This window comes from Oenanthe melanoleuca, chromosome 24 (genome assembly GCF_029582105.1).
Source record: "Oenanthe melanoleuca isolate GR-GAL-2019-014 chromosome 24, OMel1.0, whole genome shotgun sequence".
Lineage (NCBI taxonomy): Eukaryota > Metazoa > Chordata > Aves > Passeriformes > Muscicapidae > Oenanthe > Oenanthe melanoleuca.
In genome coordinates, this window is record NC_079357.1 from 1,179,890 (window position 1) to 1,201,480 (window position 21,591).

The 21,591-nt window shown below is 61.7% G+C and overlaps 3 protein-coding genes across 4 annotated transcripts; 1 reads left to right on the plus strand and 2 right to left on the minus strand.

Annotated features, from left to right (window-relative positions):
• Positions 1-95: 95 nt before the first annotated feature.
• On the minus strand, positions 96-8,843 carry SMIM35 (small integral membrane protein 35). Of its 2 annotated transcripts, none has more exons than XM_056509625.1 (6): positions 8,514-8,843; positions 3,880-4,055; positions 2,423-2,539; positions 1,968-2,001; positions 1,691-1,797; positions 96-1,486 (listed from the first exon to the last, which is right to left on the minus strand). In XM_056509625.1, exons 2-5 carry the CDS (start codon positions 3,893-3,895, stop codon positions 1,692-1,694), a joined length of 273 nt encoding a protein of 90 aa, XP_056365600.1. In that variant the 5' UTR covers positions 3,896-4,055; positions 8,514-8,843; the 3' UTR covers positions 96-1,486; position 1,691. The 2 variants fall into 2 exon arrangements, with proteins under 2 accessions (XP_056365600.1, XP_056365601.1); XM_056509626.1 differs by having other exon boundaries at positions 1,668-1,797.
• Positions 5,851-13,807, plus strand: LOC130262461 (transmembrane protease serine 4-like). The gene is given in 15 exon segments (XM_056509623.1): positions 5,851-6,302; positions 6,305-6,364; positions 9,406-9,436; positions 9,517-9,630; positions 9,749-9,898; positions 9,984-10,113; positions 10,758-10,859; positions 10,943-10,983; positions 11,986-12,005; positions 12,007-12,146; positions 12,274-12,440; positions 12,623-12,718; positions 12,817-12,956; positions 13,090-13,239; positions 13,376-13,807. Coding segments are annotated over 15 exon segments (1,560 nt in total). The 5' UTR covers positions 5,851-6,095; the 3' UTR covers positions 13,388-13,807.
• A 63-nt stretch (positions 13,808-13,870) lies between these two features.
• LOC130262462 (sodium channel subunit beta-4-like) lies at positions 13,871-20,716 on the minus strand. Its single transcript, XM_056509624.1, has 5 exons — positions 20,556-20,716; positions 17,328-17,491; positions 16,457-16,682; positions 16,161-16,290; positions 13,871-16,071 (listed from the first exon to the last, which is right to left on the minus strand). Exons 1-5 carry the CDS (start codon positions 20,617-20,619, stop codon positions 15,978-15,980), a joined length of 678 nt encoding a protein of 225 aa, XP_056365599.1. The 5' UTR covers positions 20,620-20,716; the 3' UTR covers positions 13,871-15,977.
• Between the last annotated feature and the right edge of the window lie 875 nt (positions 20,717-21,591).

A 21,591-nucleotide genomic window follows, 5' to 3' on the forward strand; every position in this document is an offset into this window, starting at 1 on the left:
CATGGCCCTGCTCACACGTGAGATCCATCCCTGCATCCCACAGGGATGTGGAGGGCACTCCGAGCCCCCTCCAGCCCTTCTGCTCTTCTTCCTGCTCTTCTTCCTGCTCTTCTGCCTCTGTGTATTTTGGGGGTTAGAACTTTTTGCTTGCTTTCTAATTTTTTTTCAACTTCCTCTGGAAAACAGAGTCATCAAAAGCACGGCTTTTTTTTTTTTTTTTCTTGTTTTTCATTAAGTGCTGCTGACGTCAGGCGCCACGGCCGGATCCTGTGTCATGCAGGGCTCTGCTGGGTCCTGCTCACCACGAAGGGCTCCCAGGCCCCAGGAGGTGGCACTTCCCCCTCTCCATGAGCAGGCAGATGTCTCCTGTCAGCCAGGAGAAAGCCACAGACCACAGAGTTCAGCTTTGACAGCCGAGAGCACAGATGGTCCCTCTGACTCTGGAAATCCCACTCTGTCCCCACTGCTTTCCCTACACACAGGCACGTGGCTCTCATGAGTTTTAATTTGGTTTTTTTCTGAGACAAACTCTCAAAGAAATGGTCCCAAGGCACCTCGTGCCTCACCACCCCTGCTGGCCAAGCAGGATTCCTCTCTGTGGCCACAGAATCTCCCCATGGCTGCTCCTGTGCTCCAGGCACTTCCACAGCCACTTGTTCTGCTGAGACCAAAGGCAATTGGCACAAAAAATTCCAGGAGAAACTCCACAGGGGATTTCTGAGGAGTTTCCTTGCTGGCAGTGTGGAGAACCAACCTCCTTGTGGGTGCAGATATTGAATGGAGGAGGAGGAGGAGGAGGTCTGAGAAAGATTTCCCATTTCTCACAGCGTTTTCCACAGTTGCACAAATCCAGTCACCCAGTTCTGGGGCTCCTGGGCCTCCTCCTCAGCTGGCTCCCTGTCTGGTGCCAGGTCTCTGCTGTGCAGGAGGCTGGGAGGTCTCTGAGCCCTGGGGAACGTGGCTGTTTTCTCCAGGAGCAGTGATGAGGAATCCTGGGATAAGGCTCCATCCTCTGCCTCCATCCCAAGCAAAGGGGGGGCTGCACCAGTGCTGGCCCAGGCACCTGCTGTGCACCCCTGGCTGCAGAGAGAGCTGCAGCTGAAGGAGATGCCCAGGGGATTCCTGGAGTTTCCCTCTCTGGAGACATTCCAAAGCCACCTGGGTGAGTTCCTGTGTCACCTGCTCCAGGTGACCTTGGACCAGGTGGTGTCCAGTGGCCCCTTCCAACCCCAACGATTCTGTGAAGCTTTTTTAGCAGCAGAAACTGCACCTTTGCCATTTCAGTTGAAATCCAACAAATTCAGGGGCTGTTTCTTACAGAAGTGAAAATGGAGGAATTCCCCCTGGCCAGTTTTGGTTGCTTTTTTTGTTGGTGCTGGGCTGTGAGTAAGAAGCAGCAAGAGGAAGCTCTGCAAGAGCAGCCAGGCTCCAGCCCCATCCTCTGCCCCATCCCAGGGACATCAGGGAAGGAAACACAAACCAAAACCTGTGAGGGGAGAAACCAAAACCAGAGCTCAGGGAAAGCCTCTGAAGCCCCACAGCCACAGGCAGGACTTTGCTGGAAAAAACCTTGGGACTATCCTGAGGAAAGCTGTGATGCCCAGGGGCAGCACAGAGGCTCTGAGGCACAGCACTGGGGGGCAGGGGGGGACAGGGGGATGTCCTACCTGCTGACCAGCCCAGCTCTCACCTCACGGCCCCTGGCTGTGGAAGGGCTCGTAGCCACTGCCCGAGGTGCCCAGCGAGCCACTGATGCTGAATGGTGGCACCAGCTCCAGTGCCACCGACCCCAGCCCGCTGCAGGGAGAGCAGAGAGGTCACCAAGCTGCCCTGTCCCCCTCCAGCCCCTGCCAGCGCCCTGCCAACAACAGAACTGGGTGGGCTGGGGACTGGGAAGGGGATGTGACACCTTGGCACTGCACAGAGCGCTGCCAGCCTGGCCCTGCTGCCCCCATGGCATCACTCACCGTGAGTGGTAGAGGTTGAAGACAAAGTCAGGCCCTGGGGAGGCAGGAGGAAGAGGAGGGAGAGGTGTCAGAGCCAGGTGCTGCCATGAACCATCCTTTGCTTTGCTGTGAGTGTGTGTGGCAGGGTGGGGACAGGCAGGACAGCAGCAGGACATCTCTGTGCATCCCCTCCTCACCGCTGAGTGCCTCCAGCTTGTCCCAGAGCCCCCTGCACCGGGATTCCCCACACCCAGTCCCTCCAGCTCTGTGCTCTGAGGGTCCCCTGCCCTGTCCTCCTGTCCCCTGCCCTGTCCCGCTGTCCCTCTGTCCCCCTGTCCCCTGCCCTGTCCCCTGTCCCCTGCCTTGTCCCCCTGTCCCCTGCCCTGTCCCGCTGTCCCCTGACCTGTCCCCTGCCTTGTCCCCCTGCCCTGTCCTCCTGTCCCCTGCCCTGTCCCCTGACCCCTGCCCGCACTCACGGCGCAGGGAGTGGCTCCTCCGGTACCAGCGGATGAAGGTGTAGCCAAAACTCGCCAGGATCAGCAGGGCCAGCCCGATGCCCAAGACAACCCCGATCACCTTGATGGGCTCTTGTCCTGGAAAGCAGAGGGACGAGGGGCTCTGCAGAGGGGTCCCGATTGTCCCCTGCAGGGAACAGGACACCTGGGAGCCGGGGTACCGCTCTCCAGCCTGTGCTGTCCCCACGGTGGGGAGGGACTGCGCCCGGCAGGGCTGCCGGAGTGCCAGGACTCTGCCAGGACTGTGGCACGCAGGTTTTTGCTGCCCCCAGAGCCTCGTGCCGCAGCCCAGCGCTGTCCCCAGGTGAGCTGGCAGGCGGGACGGTCACTGGGAAGGGAGGCGGCCGCCCTGACCATGCGGTATCTCCACTCCTGGTCCCACTCACGCCCTCGTGGGGTGATGCTCCTTTCCTGGCGGCACTGGAACAATCTCTGGGCTGGCAGTTCCCTCTAGAGGATGTTTTTGTCAGCACGAGCAGCGGCTGCCGCCAGCTCCAGGCGGGTTCGGAACAGAACGGGGCAGCGCGGGCTCTCACCGCCCCATCCCTCCCCTCCGTGCCGCGGGCTCTGGCAAAACCCAGCCCCGAGCAATGCTGCCGGCATTGCCAGGACACCAAAGTGCCCAGCACAGCCACTGAGCATCGATTCCCGCTCTGGCAGCTCTGCTGTGGCTGTGCCAGGAGGGGGTTCGGGCTCTGCCCCGCAGCGCGGCCAGCGGAGCGCGCAGGGACGGGATTCACTGCGGCACCGGGAGCCAGGAGACAGCGGGAAGGGGTGACCTAGGAGCAGCTAAATTTAGGCAGATGCCAGCGGAGTGAGAACATTTCCCCTGTGGTCACGGTGTTTACACAGCGAGCCAGGGCTCAGCGCGCCCTGCAGCCCGCGGCACTCGCTCCACCTGCTGGGGCGCGCAAACAGCCGGGGGCCGCAGCGCATCGGCCACCAGCTCCCGGGGATCGGGCACAGGACCTGCCCCGCCCCGCCCTGCCCTTCCTTTCTCTTCCTGGCACGGATCACGATACGTGGGCGGCCAAAGTTTCTGCTGGGGCAGGGGCGAGCGGGAGCGCCGGGACCCCCGGTGTGGGCGAGGTCGGGGAGCTGCAGCAGCCGTGAGTCACGGCAGGAGCTGCGGGGACGGAGGAACGTGGTGCAACAGCCTCCCTGAATCAGCCGGCTGCCGAAACTGCCCCGTCCCCACGCCCACTGCCCGTGGGAGGCGACGGCGTCGTGCCCAGGCCCTGCCCCTGCCCCGGCACCCTCGGGAGCAGAGGTGCCCAAATCCCAGGGATGGCTCCGAGCAGCAGTGAGCCCCAACCCCAGCTCACCGGGCAGAGGGGAGGAAGAAGGTCAGCAAAGCATTGTCCGTGCCATGAACATCCCACCTCTGCCCTGTGAGGGGGGGAAAGCCACCCACTCACCTGTCCGGGGGTCCATGTCCTGCTGCTGTGCCACGGGAGCTGCTCTCCTTATCCCAGGCTGGAGGCTGCTGCTGCAGAGCCCTGTCTGTGCTGGAGCCTGGCACGTCCTGCCTGTCCCCTCGTCTCCTGGTGACACAGCAGCGAGGCTGGGCACCAGTCCTGGCCCACTGGTCCAACTGGTTCGCAGGGAGAAAGCAGAGGAGCTGCAGCAGACACGACAGACGGCACATCGCCGTGCCCAGCCCGCCTGCGTGGGCAGCTCTGCCCTCCCACTGCTGGGAAAGGCTGAACTGGGAGTACTGGGAGCCCGAGGGGCAGGGACAGTCAGGACACAGGTGTGCCCAGCTCTGGCAAGGTGCCCAAGCTGCCATTTCCTCCACTTGCCACCTCCTGGCAAAGACCAGCAGCCAGGAAGGTGGCAGAGGCCCACACAGAACTCAGGCTTGGGGACTCAGGCAGGACCCCAGGGTACAGGAAAGGACAGGGGTGACCCTCACCAGCTGCCCCAGCCAGACATGTCCCAAAATGATGCACTCACAGCTCTCTTTGATCACCCTCTCAAAGTCCCAAACCAGAGTGTCACTTGGGAATCAACTCCTCTTTATAGAAAGAGGGAAAACCACCTCCTGTGGCTGCAGGGAAAGGTGACAAACAGGTACAACCCTTCACAGCTGAAAACTGGGCATCCAGGGGCAGAATTCCTCCCTGCTTCGTGCTGCTTTGCCAGGCACAGCCTCCCACCCTGCCGTGCCCCACATCAGTGACAGTGGTGGCAGGGCGGGAGCTGAGCCCTGAGCCTGCCCGGCAGGGCAGAGCAGAGCAGGGCGATGCCTGGGGGCTGCAGGGGGCAGAGCCAGCAGAACAGCGAGGGGACAGCGGGAATTGCAGCCCCCAGTGGCTGGGAGCGCTCCGTGACAGGAGTGGAGAGGACAGGGGTGGGGGTGTGTCCGTGCGGCTCGGGGATGCTGGTGGTCACCCAGAGCCCTGGGTCAGCCCGGCCTGACCTCTGCCTGACCCCAGTGATGCCCGGAAACCTGTGTCATGCCAGGCTCTGAGAGCAGGGAAGGGCGACTGGCTGTAAATGCAGCCGCACTCCAGGAAGCAAAGCCCCGGGGCTGTGACACAACCTCTGCAAATCTGAGCTGCTTCCTCAGAGCCCTCGGATCCTCAAAGGAGAAGGAGCTGCTCCTGCCGTGCCAGCGCTCCTGGGCTGCTCTCCCTTCCACGGCAGCAGGGCTGGCACTGGGATGCTCTGGGGAGGCTGCCAGGACCTGCCAGGTGCACCAGGGACCCAAGCTCTGCCCAGCTCCCACTGCTGCAGCAACATTCTACAAGCTGAAATCTGCCCCAGTAGCACAGACAGCCTCTAGCTGGATCCTACACCCATGTTCTCTGGGCATCACACGGACCACTAGGGCTGAGGACGCAGCCAGACGAGATGCCCACACCTCCCAGGGGAGCTGGATCCTCGGTGTGAGTTGGGGGAGGGTGCCCCTCACCTGCAGAGCCGCAGGTGGATCCCTGGCCAGGCTGAGGGAGCGGGCAGGATCCCTGCTGGCGGGCTGAGCTGGCTCAGTGATGGCACAGCTCCCTGAGGTGGGTGCTCTGCAGTCTCCCGCTGGCACAGCCACACACCTGGCAGCAGCAGGACCATTGGGAAAGCTGGGTTACCACAGGAGAAGGGGGTAATTAGCTGCTCGGCACATCCTGCACACCCAGCAGCTCCAGCATGAGCGAGCAGAGGGCAGCCAGCAGCCTCCCCGACCCCAGCCCGCTCCCTGGGCCTCCCTCCCTCTCATCCTGCCAGGCTAAGGCAAATCCCTCCATCCCACAGGGATTGATTATTCCTGGATAATCACAGATCCATGACCCCCAGCATCCCCGAGGTCACCCCATGGTGCCCCCCTTGCAGCCTGGGGTAACCTTCCACGGGCACCCACTTCCCTTCCCTTGAACTTCCCCCAACACTGCCCGCCGTGACCCGGGGCTGGCGGGGACACACAGACCGAGTGACCCAGAGCACAAACTCTCCTCCTTTCCTCCTCCACCTACTCGAACCTCGGTTTGACAACAACCCAGAGCAACGCGGAAGAGCCAGCCAAAGAGCGGGATGGCAGTGGATCCTCTTATCATCAGGAGGAGCAGGAAAAATCAGTCCGTTCACTTCTGATAAGCTGTTTGGTGACAGCAGCCCCGCAGGTGAGTCACCCCCAGTGATGCTCGGGAGATTACCGCAGGTGATGGTGCTGCTGATAGACCGGTGTTGTATTACAATACAAACCATAATTCCTGTTTCACAACTGCCCTTGTGGGTTTTAAGGAGGGCCGGGGCGGTGCTGCCCCAGTGCGAGCGCGGCGTGGGCACAGCGCGCAGGCAGCGGGCTGCGGGAGCATCGCCGGCCAGCTCCGGGCTCCCGGGTCCCGCACCGGGGCACTCGCAGGGTTTCCGCAGGCGGAGGGACGGCGCCGGAGCTGGATGGACATGGTGAGTCACTGACAGCTCTGCGGGATGGGCACCAGCCCCCCGCACAGCCCGTGCCCGGCTGCGCTCCAGCCCGGAGCGGTTCTGAGGAGATGGGGCAGCCCAGGACCGAGGACCTGCTGCTCCCCGGCCCTGGCAGCAGCGCAGGAAGGGTTTTCACCCTGTTCCTCACATCCCTCCGTGGCTGGATACGGTGCTTGGGTATCCCTGCGAGCTCTCACTCCTGTATTTCTGGGGTTGCCTTTCCCTCTCCCGGCCCTGGAGCAGACAAGCAAGGCAGTGTTCCCATGCCAAGGGGAACAGGAACTTCTGAAGGGTCTTATCCCACTCCTGGGCATCACCTGGGTGAGAGCCAGGCCCTCCCAGCCCCCAGCACGGCACTGCTGGTGCCTCTGCTCAGCACAGGGGACACACCTGCAGCGCCCTGCACAGGAAAAGCCACGGCCACCAAACCCCAGCCTGGCATGCAGTCCCTCCCTGGGAGGGACACACTCCTCCAGGAGGGCAGACATGTATGACCAAGCTCGCCAGGCACTGCAAAACCCCCCAGCAGCAGCACACAGGGACAGGAACCCCTCCAGGGTGGGGAACTCACTCCCTGCCATGCCCACACACACCCACGGGTTAAATCCCCACAGCCCAGGAGTCACCCTCGGAATCTGATCACCCTGTGGGGCTTGGTTTGGTTTGGTTTGATTTGGTTGAGTTTGGTTTGATTTGGTTTGGGGAAGGAATGTCCCACCTGCTCCTGAGCGAGGGATGAAGCCCAGCTCAGCACACCCAGCATGGATTCCCCGTTGGAAGGGGTGAAGAGCTCCACGACTCTTGTGCTGGCACTGGCACAGCTGGAGCCTGGAGTGGCCATGGTGACATGAAGTGCCCCAAGAAGAACACAGCAAGGGAGCTCAATTAGTCACGGCAGCATTGAGCTCTGCAGGAAATCAGGTGCCTCCACTCCACACAGGAGCAGCCACGGCCTTGGATTTAACCAGCACAGCTCTTGCTTGCAGTGTGGGTTTGAGAGGAGCTGTGGAGAGGCAGCTCCAAGCTCTGAACCCCTTTAAGACAGAAGAGGTTGATGGACTGAAGAAAGAACCCCCAAAAAACCAATAATCACCCATCTCACCTGCATCCATGCCTTGGAAAGGAGCCCAGCAGAGGGTGACATGATGGGGACAATCTGGCCAGTGTGGGGACAGAGGGGCAGCAGTGCTGCTGCACTGGGGCCTGGAGGATCCGTCAGGACTGGGACCGTTCCCAGGGAACCGTTATGATCCCATTATCCCGCCGGTGCCCGCGGTGACACAGGAGGTCAGCATGAGGAAGGACCGGCCCCACGTGCCCTGGGCTGCCTGTGCTGGCACATCTTGGTTACAAAACTCCCAGGCCTCCGGGAATTCTTCCCTTCTCTGCAGAGAAGCAGCTCAGGAGAGGTGGGAGATGCAGGTCCCAGGTTCCCCTTCCCACCCTGCCCTCCTGCTCCCAGCGCCTCCCTGCCACCAGGAAACAGGCTCTGCACCCCAGGAGCTGAGCAGAGCCCGGCCAGGGGTGGGGAATTTGGCATGGGTGCCAGCTGAGCCTGGCTTTGGGAGAAAGGCTGTGCATTTCCTCAGAGAGCCAGACACCAACGTGCTGGGACACAGCCACGCGGCACCAGGCAGGATCCAGTCCTCCCCTGCACAGGTCACTTCTTGTTCCAAAACCAGCAGCCCCAGCCCTGCTGCAGGGACACAGCAGGGAGGCAACACTTCCTGCCTCACGAACCAGCCTGCCTTTGTGAGCTACCCCGGGGATAATGGCTTGGCACTTGCTGTAAACCCTGCTGGAAGAGCGTGTGTGCATGGCTAAACTTGCCCTGGCACAGTGACCCGGGCAGGGAGGGCTCACCTCTCCTCTGACCTTGGCACACAGCCCCCTTCAGCTGTGCCACGTCCCCAGTGCCCCCACCCTGCTCTGCCAAGTCCTGGGATGGCACAAGGACCTCTGCTCTCGTCTGATGTGACAAACACCATCATCTCCAGATCTCTGCTGCTCTTGAATTCAGCAGTTCGAGCAAAGGCTTCCAAAGCCCAAACCCTCCTGGATTGTGCACAGGGTTTATCACAGCAGGTTTAACCTTCCTTACCTCTGTTCATGCAAAATCTCATCTTACCTGCGGTGACAGAGTCCAGAAGCAACAACAAAAGAGAAGAGCTCACTGGGGCTGGCAGGGCACGGAAGGGACCAGTCTCAGTGGAGCAGGAGCACCTTTCCAAACAGCAGCTCTGTGGCACGGCTGGAGAACACAAACCAGACACCTGCCAGTGCCCACCTGAACCCTCCCGAAGGGGCTCTGGGCTCACAGCACCTGCCCTCCCATCGCCGGGGGTTTCTCCCACAAAGACTATTACAGGAGGATAATTCTGAGGCGCTCAAGCGGATCGGTGCCTGAGTCATCCCCACTGCAGCCCTGGCTGTGTTTACCCCGTGTCTTAGCAGCGGCACAGCCCTCCCTCCCTCCCTCCCCGCCCTGGGAGCGCTGGTTCCCCTGGCTCGGGCTGGTTGCTCCTGCAGCACTGGGGCTGTGCCACCCCTCTCCTGACCCTGCTGAGGGCACAGCCCCCGTTCCAGCCCCCTCCCTGTGCCACAGCCCCGCAGGCGTGTGGATTTTGACTCAGGGCTGCTCTGCACAGCAGAAAGCGCCTCTTTCGTAACACCTGCGAGGTTTTTAAGCCTCCGGTGTGTAAATGACAGTAACTTTGTACCATTGAGAGCCGGTTACTGGAATTGCACAGGTGGTGTCTATGGGAACAAGGCAGCAGGTGACCCTGGGTGACCCCCAGAGCTGGGCGTTGTCACAACAGGACCAGCCACCCTCAGTCCCAGCAGCTCTAAAGTCACCTCAGGTGAAGGTGGGGGCAGTTTCCCTGCTCATCCCTGCTGCCCTCCCTGGGCTGTGAGCTCACCACGGGTCCAACTACCCTCCCCACAACCGACCTTCCTTCCTGCCAGCTGCCTTTTGCCTGCATTTCAGCTCACAGCTGGTTTTCCTCTCTGGTTTGCAGGACTCGGCCTCGGAGCGGCTCGACGGCAGAGGTAACTCGGCGGGGAGCTGGGGGAGCTGAGCGGTGCCAGCTGAGCCCGGCCATGCAGGGCCACTCTCCTCTGTCTTGCAGGTCCCTGCACGAGACCCAAATCCTCCAGGCAGCAGGAGTCCTTCAAGCGGGTCGGGATCCTCGTCCTGGCCGTGCTGCTCACCCTCGCCTGCCTGGTGGCCATCGGGTTCCTGGGTACAGCTCCTGATCTCTGTCTCCCCCACGGCTCAGCAAGCACAGCCCCAGCTCCTGGCTGATCTCCTGAGCCTGCCCAGGAGCTGGAGCTGTGCACTGAGCCCCCCTCTGCCTGCAGTGAAGATTTACCTGGACCACCACTACCTGTTCTGCAAGCCCCTGAAGCTGGTGCCGCTGAAGCAGGTGTGTGACGAGCAGCTGGACTGTCTGCAGGGCGAGGACGAGGCCAACTGTCCCCAGTGGGTCCCCGAGGGGCCACCAGCCAGGGGTGAGTGCAGGACTCCCCCCAGGGCTCCGGGGGCTGGGCTGCTGCGGCCACCCCGCGCCAAAGCTGACTTTGTGTGTGCCCCCAGCCCGTGTTTCCAAAGACAGATCCATCCTGCAGGTGCTCAACAGCCACACTGGAGCCTGGGCCTCTGTGTGCCACGACCACTTCACACCAGCGCTGGCCAGAGCTGCCTGTGAGGAGATGGGCTACAGCAGGTACTGGGCTGCTTCGCCCTGCTTCACCTTCCCTCTTCCTTAAAAGCTCTTCTGGAGCGGGGCTCTGCTTATCTGTGAGGCACTCAGAGCTCTGCACTAATGGTTTCAGTCCATGCCCAGCACGCAGAGCACTCTGTGAGTCCCCAGGAGCTGGCTCAGAGCCCTGGCAGCCTCCTGTGAGAGCAGAGTGCTGTGCCCTGCTCTGCCACAGCCCATGGGCACCCTGCCCTGCCCCTGCCCTGCCTCCATCCCCTGTACCTGCAGCCCAGGGTCTCCCTGCCAGCACAGCTCACCCGGGGAGGGAGGCTCAGGGCTCTGCACTTCCCTTTTAAGATGGGTTCTGGTGTTTGAGCCACTGCAGGAGCCCAGGCTTAGTCAAACCTGGCATTTTCTGGGCCCAAAAAGTCAGTGATTGAAGCTGTGAACACAGGTCCCAGATGTCACAACAGCAAGGAAACCCCTCAGTTCTCCCAGAGCCATAGCAGCAACACTCTCCCCTCCTTCAGCTGCTCCTGGGCTGTGTCCAGCCCTCCAGGGCTGTCACATCCCTGTCCCATTTTCCTGTGGGATCCAGGCTCCCGAGGTGCTGAGGCACCAGTGCCTGTGCTCCCACACCTGAAGCCCTGTCCCCCCATTTCTTCCAGCACCCCAGTGTTCCAGGGGGTGGAGGTGAGCGAGGGGCAGCCGCTGCCTCCCCGCGAGCTCGTGCTGAGCAACGGGAGCCTCCAGGTGCTCGAGCCAGGCAGGTGAGTGGGGGCTGTGTGCCCCCTGAGCTGCCTGCGGTGCCTGGCAGAGCAGCCACATCCAGCTCCTTTCCTCCCTCTTGCAGGAAATGCCTCTCGGGGTTGGTTGTGTCACTCTTCTGTTCCAGTAAGTACCGTGATGGTGCCTGGACCTTGTGGGCACTGGGGGCTCGTCCTGCTCCAGGTGCTCACTCCTGGCACGGCCCCGTGGGGGTGTGGCTCCATCCCAGGCCCATTCCACAGTGTTTGCACGAGGAAAGATGGGTTTAATTACTGCTAACCTCGTTAGGCCAGCACAAACCTCCCAGAAATGAAACACCTGAGGGAGGCTTACCCAGCTGCCTGCATGGGTTTACTTTTACCACTGAATTACCCTGATTAAACTAATTATCCCGGGGGGGCTGGAGCAGGCAGGGGATGGCTGGAGGGGTGACAGCAGCACTGTGGGGTGAGGCACCCTGGTCACACTGCTGTCCCGGGGGGCTTGGTTTGCTCTGTCCCTCGTGTTGGTGATCAGGACAAACTCAGGTGTTCTCTATATTCTGGTCTTGAGGTTTGCAGTTTATTACATCGGGCGTGGGTGAAAAGGGCTCAGCTGGGAGCTGCCAGATGCAGCTCAAACAGGCCCAGAGGAGTGAGATAACAAAGGGGGTGAAAGCAAGGGTGAGGGGTGCAGGGACAAGAGCAAGGGAGCGAGAGGGTGTCCGAGGATGTAAGAGCAAGAGAGCATGGTCTCCTTTTACAAAGTCTTAAATCTCCTTCTATGTTGAATATACTAATCTTCCACTAACCAATCTAGTACAAGATACAAATTCTCTAACGTTTACATACAACCTGTAGGAATTGCTACATTACCATGTTTTACTGTTTTCTTATCTCTAAACCTTATCTTAGACCCTTCCTGTCATGCCAGGAGGGGGTCTCTGCTGGCTCTTTGGTATGTTTGCAGCAGCTGGCATTATCTTAACCAAGGGAGAAGACCTTCAGGCATCCACATTGCTGCTCTCCAGCCACTCAAGGAAACACTGCTTTCATTTTAATCTCACCTACAGTTTCTATATTCTTAGCATCTTTTGCTAGGCAATCCTATCTACAGGGCATTCCTATTTCTTCCTGCCCTACATCCTAGGCTGCGGGCAGAGCGTGCGGGACGCCGCGGGTGCTGGGGGGCAGCCCGGCTGCCATCGAGGCGTGGCCCTGGCAGGTCAGCCTGCAGTACAGGAAGGAGCACATCTGCGGGGGCAGCATCATCGGGCCCGGCTGGGTGCTGACGGCCGCGCACTGCTTCAAGTGAGTGGCACCTCCCCGCCGGCCCTGAGCGTGTGCTGCTTCAGTGTCCTGTGAGTCACGGTGTGCACAGAGCTCTGTGCCTGTCCCCGCGGGGGGGACAGGGGGTGACAGCGCTGTGTGGGCACAGGAACAACCCCATCATCCAGAGCTGGCGTGTCAAAGCCGGCTCCGACCTCCTGTCGGGCGCTGCCACCTTGGCCGTGGAGAAGGTGTTCCTGGCAGAGGTGACACCTGCGTCCCCCAAGGACAACGACATCGCCCTGGTGAAGCTGCGCTCGCCCGTGCACGACTCAGGTGAGGCTGGCAAAGCCCTGCTCGGGGTGGCAGCCACAAGTGTCCCCTGGTGGCACTGAGCGTGGGGATGGTGGGGCTTGCTGTGGCAGTGTTGGAGCAGGGAGAGGGTGCCCAGCTGGTGGCTGTCCCCAGCCAGTCTGAGCCCTTTTTCTGTGAGCCCCCCCATCACATCTCCTCTCCAGACAGCACCAAGCCCATCTGCCTGCCCTATTTTGATGAGGAGCTGGTGCCGGGCACACCCCTGTGGGTGATCGGCTGGGGCTACACAGAGGAGCACGGTGAGTGGCACAGCGTGGGGGTGACAGGGACAAGGCAGGGCCCCCCCCCGCGCTGCTGGCAGGAGCAGGGTCCCTCTGAGAGGCCGTGTGTCACGCAGGGAAGCTGTCAGAGCGCCTGCAGCAGGCCGAGGTGGAGCTCATCGACGCGCGGAGCTGCAACCTGGCCGCCTACCACGGCGATGTCACCGACAGGATGCTGTGCGCTGGCCTGCCCCAGGGCGGCGTGGACACCTGCCAGGTGTGCGGGCTGCAGCAGGGCTGGGGGGGTCTGTACCCACCCGTGGCACGGCTCCTTTGAGGGAAGGGCTGTTTTGGGAAGGGCTGTGAGCGCCGCCACCCTGCGGGGCCCTGCTGAGGTCTGTCCTTGGCAGGGGGACAGCGGCGGGCCCCTGCTGTACTCGGGTGGGCACTGGCAGGTCGTGGGCATCGTCAGCTGGGGCCAGGGCTGCGGCACCCCCAGCACACCTGGAGTCTACACCAGCGTCCGAGCCTACCTGGACTGGATCTCGGCCGTGCGCAGGGTCAGTGCCGTGTGCCCCAGGGGACAGGCAGCTCCCTGCGGCTGGGCTGCCTCCCTAAGGACACAGCTGCGACCCTCTTGCTTTTGGCTGCCCTCTCAGGGCTTTCAATTCCCTCTGTGCCTCTCTCCCCTCACAGTCAGAGCTCTGAGACCTGCCGGAACAGGTCGCTCCTCGCCCCGAGCCTCCCTTGCCATCCCTCTGCCCGTGCTCTGGCAGCAGCAGGGACACGGATCTCCAGCCGTGGGACACGAGCAGAGGCTCCCAAACCCTCGCTGGCAGCTGTGATTTAGGGCGCCAGAGCCCAGCCAAGGAGGCAAAGGGTGACTCAGAGTGAAGGAATCTCGCTGGCTCAAGCTCCCTTCCGGACAAAGATTAACTTATTACCCTGTGCTGACCCCGCTGTGGCAAGATGGCTCTCGAGGGGCCAAGCTGCTGACAGCTCACTCCTGTTGTACAGAGAGAAAAGTTGTTTGTGCTCTAGAGCTCTCCCCCTACCCTATTCCCATTAAAGGAAAGGAATTTTGTTTTTCACAAAGCCTCCCGACCCTTTGTCCTGCTTCCTCACAGAGTTGTTTTCACCCAGTCCCCCACAGCCCCTCCCAGTCCCAGAGCAACCCCAAACCACGGCGAGTTTCTCTAGTAAACAGTAATTTTATTTCATTCAAGGCAAAGCTAACTAAACCTCTACAGTGCAAAGATGTGCTGTAAGTCATCACACAGCCCCTGTGCTTACACGCAGGTTCCTCCCACGCAGATTTACGTTTGCTTGGACACACACGTGTCTGTGGCAGCACACACCCCCTCCCCAAAAAGCCCCAAAAGCCCCCCAAGCCCCGGTGACAGCAGGGACCCTGCTGGTGCTGGCACAAGCCCTGCTCCCCCGGAGCAGCTGTGTGCACACGGAGTTACATTCCCAAAACTGCTTGTGTGGACTTTTCCCATCAAGCCAGAGGAGTAATCCATGCATAGTGCAGCATTGCATATCCGGCAGCAAGTGGAGCCGCGTCCACCACGCCGGCTAAAAAAGGCCAACAGGTTAGGACAGCTAAAAATAGTTCTTTAAAAAACCCTTCCTCGCCTCCTTCCTCCCCCAAGGACGGGCTGGGGTCTCTCGGGGTGACTGGGAGGTCTCAGGCTCTCACAGGTGGCGGTGGCAGTGTCACACCTTCCTCCCCGGGGTTGTGGCAGAGCCGTGCAGGGCACCTCACACCTCCAGAGAGCTGGCTCAGATTCACCGTCCCCAGCTCACAGGTGGGGACACTGAAGCACAGAGAGGTGAAGTGATTGGCCTGAGGGTCCCACAGACCCTCAGAGAGGAGATCAAGGTCCTGACTCCCGCTTGCCAAGGGAACCTGCCAGGTGCCAGTCCCTGTCCCCTGTCCCGAGCACACTGCCCTGCTCCAGTGGGTGCCCCCAAGCCCAGCCTGGGGTGACCATTCTGCTGTGCACCAGCATCTCCAGACAAAGCAGCACCCAGCCTTTCCTTGTTCACCTTGGCCACCAAATCCTCACCTACCTCCCACTCCAGCCCCTCTGCCAGGGCACAAGCCCCCACAGCAAATCATGGCTCAGCTGTGAATCCCAATTTACTGTGGGGACAGGGGAGCTGCCTGTCCTGCAGCCTGTCAGACACCGGCTAATTGGAGAAATAGGGAACAAATGACATTTGAGAGGAGATTGTCAACCTCAGTTGTAGCTGGCTGACTTTGTGTCTCACATCCTTGCAAGTCCACTCACAAAGACCCCCTGGCTTTCTGCAGCACCCCTCATCCCCGAGCACTTCACCATCAAAGCCAAGGAAACCTCACACCCACCCCGTGAGGTAGAGCAGTATTATTGTCCCCATTTTACAGATGGGGAAACTGAGGCATGGAGAGGCAGAGCAACTTGCCCAGGGTTGCCCAGCTGGCCAATGGCACAGCCCTGGCCCTGCTCCCCTTGCTTGGCTGTGCTCCCTCCCTGCATGACCACGGCCAAGGGAAGTGCAATTGGCTGCTTTCCCCTGGAATCTCACACAAAATCACACAAAACGAGTTCAGCCTTGGCACCAGCATCAAAAGCATCGCCGCTCCGAGTGCCGAGCTTCAGAGAGAGGGGAGGGGGCAGCACAAAGCCAGGGAACGCCCCCGGGATGAAGCCCCCCTGCTCCCAGGGATGGCCCAGCGTGGGGACAAAGGGTGAAATGAGGGACCTCACCTCATCACGGGCCAGCAGTGGCCCTGGGACACGGCCAGCCGCCCCAGCCCTGCTGTGGGAGGCACCGAGGCACAGCCAGGGGCCCGTCACCGATTCGGTTCTCCGGTGTACTTATTACAGCCCTGCTTCCTCCTGCGCCACCCCATCTGCACGGCCAGCCCTGAGCATCCCCGCCCTGCTCCAGAAACCTTCTGGGTGCAGCAGGCGGCTCCCAGCCACCTCAGCTCAGCACCCAGCGTGCCACCCCACCCTCCGGGCACGCCGGGACCCCCGGTGCCCAGCACCCGGCCCCGGGCACCCACCCACCCCCGGCCCTGCCCTGCCTGCCCCAGCAGCCTCCCAGCCCGAGTCCGCGAGAAGCTCCCAGTCCCCCCGGCAGCCGCAGCCTTGTCCGAGAAGCAGTGCAGGTTGCAGGCACGTGTGTAATAGAAACATGTCTCAAGCGCTGGCAGTTCGGAAAGAAAACAAAAGGGGAAGAAGGCTCGTCCCGTGCCCGGGCTCCCGCGGCGGGGCGAGGCGGGCGCGGGGCGCCGCTGCTCCGCTCATGCCTTTGGTGGTGCTTTTTGTTCCGCCTTGGAGCCGGCCAGGCCGTTCTCGGTGTTGTCGTTCCCTGACGAGCTCACCAGACACTCCTTCCTGCACAGGGAGAGCGCACGGGCAGCTGACAGCTCCCTCCGACCCCGGCCCCGCTCCCCGCGACCCACAGCAGCACCCCCCGCACTCACTTCCCATCCTGTGTCTTCTTGATGATGAACAGGACCACCCTCTTGATGAGCATGAAGAGGATGAGGAGGCCGATGAGCCCCCCCACCACGCCCACGATGATGAGCGTCAGGGTGTTGTCTGTCTCCACCACTGTGGGAGAGAAGGTGCTGAGGGGGGCTCGGAGGCAGCTGCACATCCCACCCAAAAACCCATAACCTCCTCCACTCGAGGCTTCACCCACCACCACAGAGCTTGTCCCCGTGTGTTGGCACTTCCACCAACCCAGTGGCACCCCAGAGCCCTGGCCAGCACTCACTCTTATGGACCACGGTGAGGAAGATGGTGGCGTTGTGCTGGGCGTTCTTCTCCTTGGGGTTCTTGACGTGGCAGGTGTACTTGCCGGCATCGCTGAACTCCACGCTGTTCAGCACGATGGAGATGTTGTTGTCCTTCTTGGTGGTGGAGCCCACGAACTCCACCCGCGGGTTGTGCCAGATGCGGGTGGGCTCCGTGCCTTTGTTCTTGATCTTGCCGTGGTAAATCTGCAGGGGCAGGGGGGCGGGAGCAGCTGGGTGAGGGAAGTGGTCACGCTCTCCTGATGGTGCCCAGACTCAGCTCTGCACACACAGACACTCCCACCAAATGTCCCATTACATCCCATTAAAGCAGGAAGGGCTTTCATGGAGGGGAATCTGATGCAGCAGATCCGACCTGCCTTGAAGTGATGGAAAAGACCATGCCAAGAATGGGAGTCCCCAGAGAAAACGAGCTCCTTTGCTGGCCAGAACTGCTCCAAACCAGATCTCCTGCTGAGGGATTGAGGAGTCAAATATTCCCAGCAGGAAGCAAATCTATACAGAACCTTTCATATCGCAGAGCAAGCGAAGGAGGAGGAAATGAACCATATTTTGCCCTAAGTGCAGATTTGCACCTGAACAGCCAATTTATGAAAACAAATGAGCCTGTGGGCAGCAGCAAATCTAGAAGAGCTTTGTGCCAAAAGCACGATGTTCTGGGGTATTTGAGTCACCCCGTTTCACAGCCTTGTCCCCCCCCAGAGCTGGTGACACTCAGAGAGAAGGGCACGAGGAGAAAGGGAACTGCGAGAACCTCAGTGCTGAGCTGCACTGGGGAAGCACAGCAGGACCTGCCAGGAAAGCAGAGGCAGAGCCCAGAGAGCCACCCACCAGCTCTGTCGAGTTGAAATACCATGTGAAGACCAGGTCCTGGAAGCCTATGCAGGTGGAGAAGGTGCAGGGCAGCAGGACATTGGAGTTATTCAGAGCTGTCACCGTGTTGGTTTTCCCCACCGACACCTCCAAGGCGAAGGCGATGGCCAAGATGTGCAAACCTGGCAGGGAGAGGGGAGGAGAGAGTGAGGCCAAGGCTTTGTCACCCCTCATCCCCTCTGGCATACCAGGCCGCCATGGCAGGAGCAAAGGCACCTGTCCCCAGCCCTAGGACAGCTGGGTGACAGAGGGGACCTGCTCCTGCAGGAACTGGGGCTGGGTCACCCACAGAGACAGCACGGGTTCAAAGGGAACCAGAATATCCCCAGGAATAAAGCGTGCAGATGAGAGCCCTGATTTGCATGTTATCCACAGGCCTCCAGCTGGACCTTAAAGGGGGAGAAAAAAGCCAAGGCGAAGCGGAGCTCTGTTCTTCAGGCGGGAGCTGGAGCAGTAATTAGCGTGGCTGTCCTGGCCGCCTGCCACCCGCTCGCCCTCCCCAGCCCTGCCCGGCCTCCAGAGCAGCCCCCTCACGCCCAGCAGTGGCAACCCTGCTCCAGGAGCTGCCAAATGACCTTCAAACTGCAGGATGCAGCTCTCCTGCTCCTCACCTCCCCACGAGCAGAGAGAGAGGAGCAGGTAGGAGCCCAGCTGCAGCTGAACACTCCTGGGCTGCAGGGACTGGCACTGCGCTGGGTTGGGCCACCACTGTCCCCACAGATCCTTTTTGGGAGCACAGGGACAGCTCTGGTCGTGGCCAGAGGAGCAGCCCCGCTCCCCATCCCCTCCCACCACGGCCCCGTCCCGTTTGTGTGATGTGGCACGGCTGAGATGTGGCACAGCCCAGCAAAGCACTGTCCTCCCCCTTTCCAGACATCCCAGAGCTTTCCCTGGGCACACAATCCAGGGGACACAGCTTTTCCCATGGCTACAAGCCAATCCCCAGCTGGCCCAACACCTTAACTCGGACATGCTGCCCTCAGCCTGGGATTCTCCTCTCTCTGCAGCCGCCTCAGCTGCTGATTTATTCTCCCACACAAGCCGGTGCTAACAACTCCCCAGGCACGTCGCAGCCGGAGCCAAGCCCGAGAGCCCTGCATCCTGGGCTCCGGGCCCTGCTGCAGTGCTGCATTGCAAGCACTGCAGGCGAGGAGTTATTTAACTTTACACAGAAGCACTCCTCATTCTGCTCGAGAGGCCGGAGCTAACCTCAGGGAGTGGCTCCCGGCAGATGGAATCTCCTGAGCTGTCAGGCTCCTAGAGCAGCCCTGGGGGTGCTACAGAGGGGACTTCACAGGCAGGAGTGTCCCAGGGGACAGGAGCTGTCCCCCTGGAGCAGGAGTTGGCAGAGGGATGCCTGGCTCTGCAGGTCCGTCTGAGGCTGCAGCGTGCTGCAAGCGGACACTCACTCACAGGAAAGATGATTCCTTGCAGCTTGTAACACTTGAAAACCTGTCTGCCACCCTTAGAATGTAACCTGAATTGAATGTGTGGGGTAAATCGAGGCTGACCTTGCTGCTGTCATCCTCAGAAAGACAAAACTGATACGTTACCACTAAATAAAGCACCGAGGAAAGCACGCTGGGGGAGCGCTGGCTGACCCTGCCACAATCAGCTCTCAGCTCTGCTTTTCCATACCTTCCAAAAGCGGCTGCACTTTGCACCACCAGACCCCCGACCTTCAGGGACAGTCCTCTGGGAGCTCCACGCTCCCTCCCGTGCCTGCAGGCACCAGCGTTCCCCAAGAAGAGCCCAGGGAGGCAGGGAGCAGCCGCTATAAAAGCCTTGGCTGCCGGCGCTTTGCTCTTGCAGAGGGAGATCCCCCCACAGAGCGGGGGACTGTGCTCACCCCGGATTGCCACATGTGGGAAAGCTGCTCTAGAAAAACTTTCACTGCCCATAAGAGTCAGCGTGACATCCTGTCGCAGGCAGCAAGCCGTGCCTGGCAGGCTGGCCGGGCTCCTCTCCAGCGGGGTTCAAAGGCAGGAGCCTTGGCCAGCCCGCAGCCAGGTGCGGTGTGCTCTGGCACAGGACACACGGCGCTCTCCTCTGCTGAGGAAGGGGCTGTGCGTGGCTCCGTGCACAGCCAGGAACCCGCTGCCACATCCTGCGGAGCGCGGCATCCTCGGAACCGACGGACACAGGGAGACCCGCCCTGCCCTGCCCTGCCCTGCCCGCCGCCCTCTCCAGCTCCCAGCCCACCGGAGCGACTTGTGGGACCAGGTTCCCACCTCCACGCCCTGGACCCAGACCCCCGAGTGGCCTCAAGCATCTCCGAGTCTCTCCTATCACCCCACTGCCAGCTCAGGTGCTGGTACCCAAATCTTGCAGGGGGTCAGGTACTTACATGCTTTTTTGTGTCTCCAGCATCCTTTAACTTAAGCACTTTGCCCTCTAAAACGCCTCCCACGGGAGTGCCCCAGCAGCAAGCGCTGCACTGCCAGCCCTCGGTTCCAGGCTGACACGAGGGTGACCCACGGGAGCAGGAGTGCAGTGGGTGCGTGAGGCTGATGCAGGCGGCTGGAGCCTGCCCCAGGTGTGCAGTGGAGAGGGAAAACGCCTGCCAGCCCCTCCCTGCACCCTGTGCCCGCGGATCTCGGGCATCCCTGGACACAGGGCTGGGCACATGCTCCAAGCAGCGGCCCTGCAGCGCGGGTCGGTCCCCGCGGCGGGGACAAGCACATGCGAACGAACGGTCTTTGTACCGAACGGACTGGAAGACAATGACCTGTCGGCGGGCGTGCTGGCGCTGAAGCAGTGCATGGCCTCCCCCGGTCCCGGGCAGGCAGGCAGCGCGGTCCCCGCTGGCCGGGCAGCGCAGGAGCGGGGCAAAGCGGGGTGCAGCCGCAGTGCTCGCAGGAGAGAGAAGCGCTGGCGACGGGAGCGCCGGTGCGGGCAGGGCAGGGGCTGGAGCCGGGACTTCGGAGCTGGGGCTCGGCTGCGAAGTCACCTTGGCCAAGTGACTTATCCCCGGCGCTCCGGACCGTCCGTCTGCAGAGCGGAGAGCGGCGTTAGCGCCCGCGGGCGGCATCCCCGGGGCGGCGGGCGGGGTGCGGGGCTGGCGCGGAGCGGGGACCCCCGCCTCGGGCTGCCGCGGCTCCCCGGGGCAGGGGGAGCCGGGGTGGAGGGGACACAGGACGCGGGCGGTACCCGGAGGGGGTCCCCGCAGCCCCCCGCGCCCCTTACCCAGGAGCGCGGCCAGCAGGAGCGGCGCGGCGCGGTGGCGAGCGGCGGGCGAGCCCGGGGCCATGGCTGCAGCGCGGGGCCAGCGGGCGCGGAGCGGAGCGGTCCCTGCTGCCCGCAGCGGTCCCTGCCGCCCGCAGCGCCCGGCTCTGGCCGCCCCCGCCGAGGGCGAGCGGCGCCGGGCGGGGCCGCGCCGGGCGGGGCTGCGCTGAGCCCTCCTCCGCGCTCCTCCGCGCTCCTCCGCATCCCCCCGCGCTCCTCCGCGTCCCCCCGCGCATCTCCCCGCGCTCCCGCCCCGCTCATCCGCCCGCCCGGGGATCGGGGAGCGCTCCCCGCACCAGGGCAGTGACAGTCCCCCTGTGCTCGGCACTGATGAAGCCGCATCCTAAATCCTGGGTGCAGTTTTGGGCCCCTCGAAAGAAGGACCTTGAGGGGCTGGAGTGTGTCCAGAGAAGGGGCTGGAGAATCAGAAGGACGAGGAGAGGCCGAGGGAGCTGTGGGTTTAAACTGGAGAAAAGGAGGCTCGAGGGGACCTTGTCGTTCTCATCAACTCCCTGACAGGAGGGTGGAGCCAGGTGGGGGTCGGGCTTTTCTCCCAGGTAACAAACGACAGGACAAAAGGAAACGGCCTCAAGTTGTGCCAGGGGAGGTTAAGATTGGGTATTAGGGAAGATTTCTTCATTGAAAGGGTTGTCCAGTCTGGCACAGGCTGCCCAGGGCAGTGGTGGAGTCACCAACTCTGGAAGAGTTAAAAAACTTATGGCTGTGGGGACATGGCTTAGTGATGGCCTTGGCAGTGCTGGGTTAATAGTCGGACTTGATGTGAGAGGTTTTTTCCAACCTCAGTGATTCTGTGGTGGCCTGGAAATAGTGGGCTGGTATGGGAAGAGGCCAAAGTGCCACTACGGCTGGTGGCTTCCCAGGACAACAAAACAGGACGAGGCTGGGGCTCAGCTCTCATTCGGGGCACCTCAGCAGTGTGACACCAGTGTCCCTGCCCTCCACCCCTGAGGCAGACAGCAGACACAGGTGGGATGCA

Excerpts from the sequence above, each read along its gene's own strand:
- SMIM35 (XM_056509625.1), bottom strand. Across the intron at positions 2,002-2,422 it reads GAGGAGCCACTCCCTGCGCC|GGCCTGACTTTGTCTTCAAC; the intron begins GTGAGTGCGGGC and ends CTGCCTCCCCAG. Across the intron at positions 1,798-1,967 it reads TTCAACCTCTACCACTCACG|CGGGCTGGGGTCGGTGGCAC; the intron begins GTGAGTGATGCC and ends CTCTCCCTGCAG.
- LOC130262462 (XM_056509624.1), bottom strand. The coding sequence starts at position 20,619 with ATGGCCCCGGGCTCGCCCGCCGCTCGCCACCGCGCCGCGCCGCTCCTG. Across the intron at positions 16,291-16,456 it reads CCTCACCGTGGTCCATAAGA|TGGTGGAGACAGACAACACC; the intron begins GTGAGTGCTGGC and ends TCTCTCCCACAG. Across the intron at positions 16,072-16,160 it reads AAGAAGACACAGGATGGGAA|GAAGGAGTGTCTGGTGAGCT; the intron begins GTGAGTGCGGGG and ends CTCCCTGTGCAG.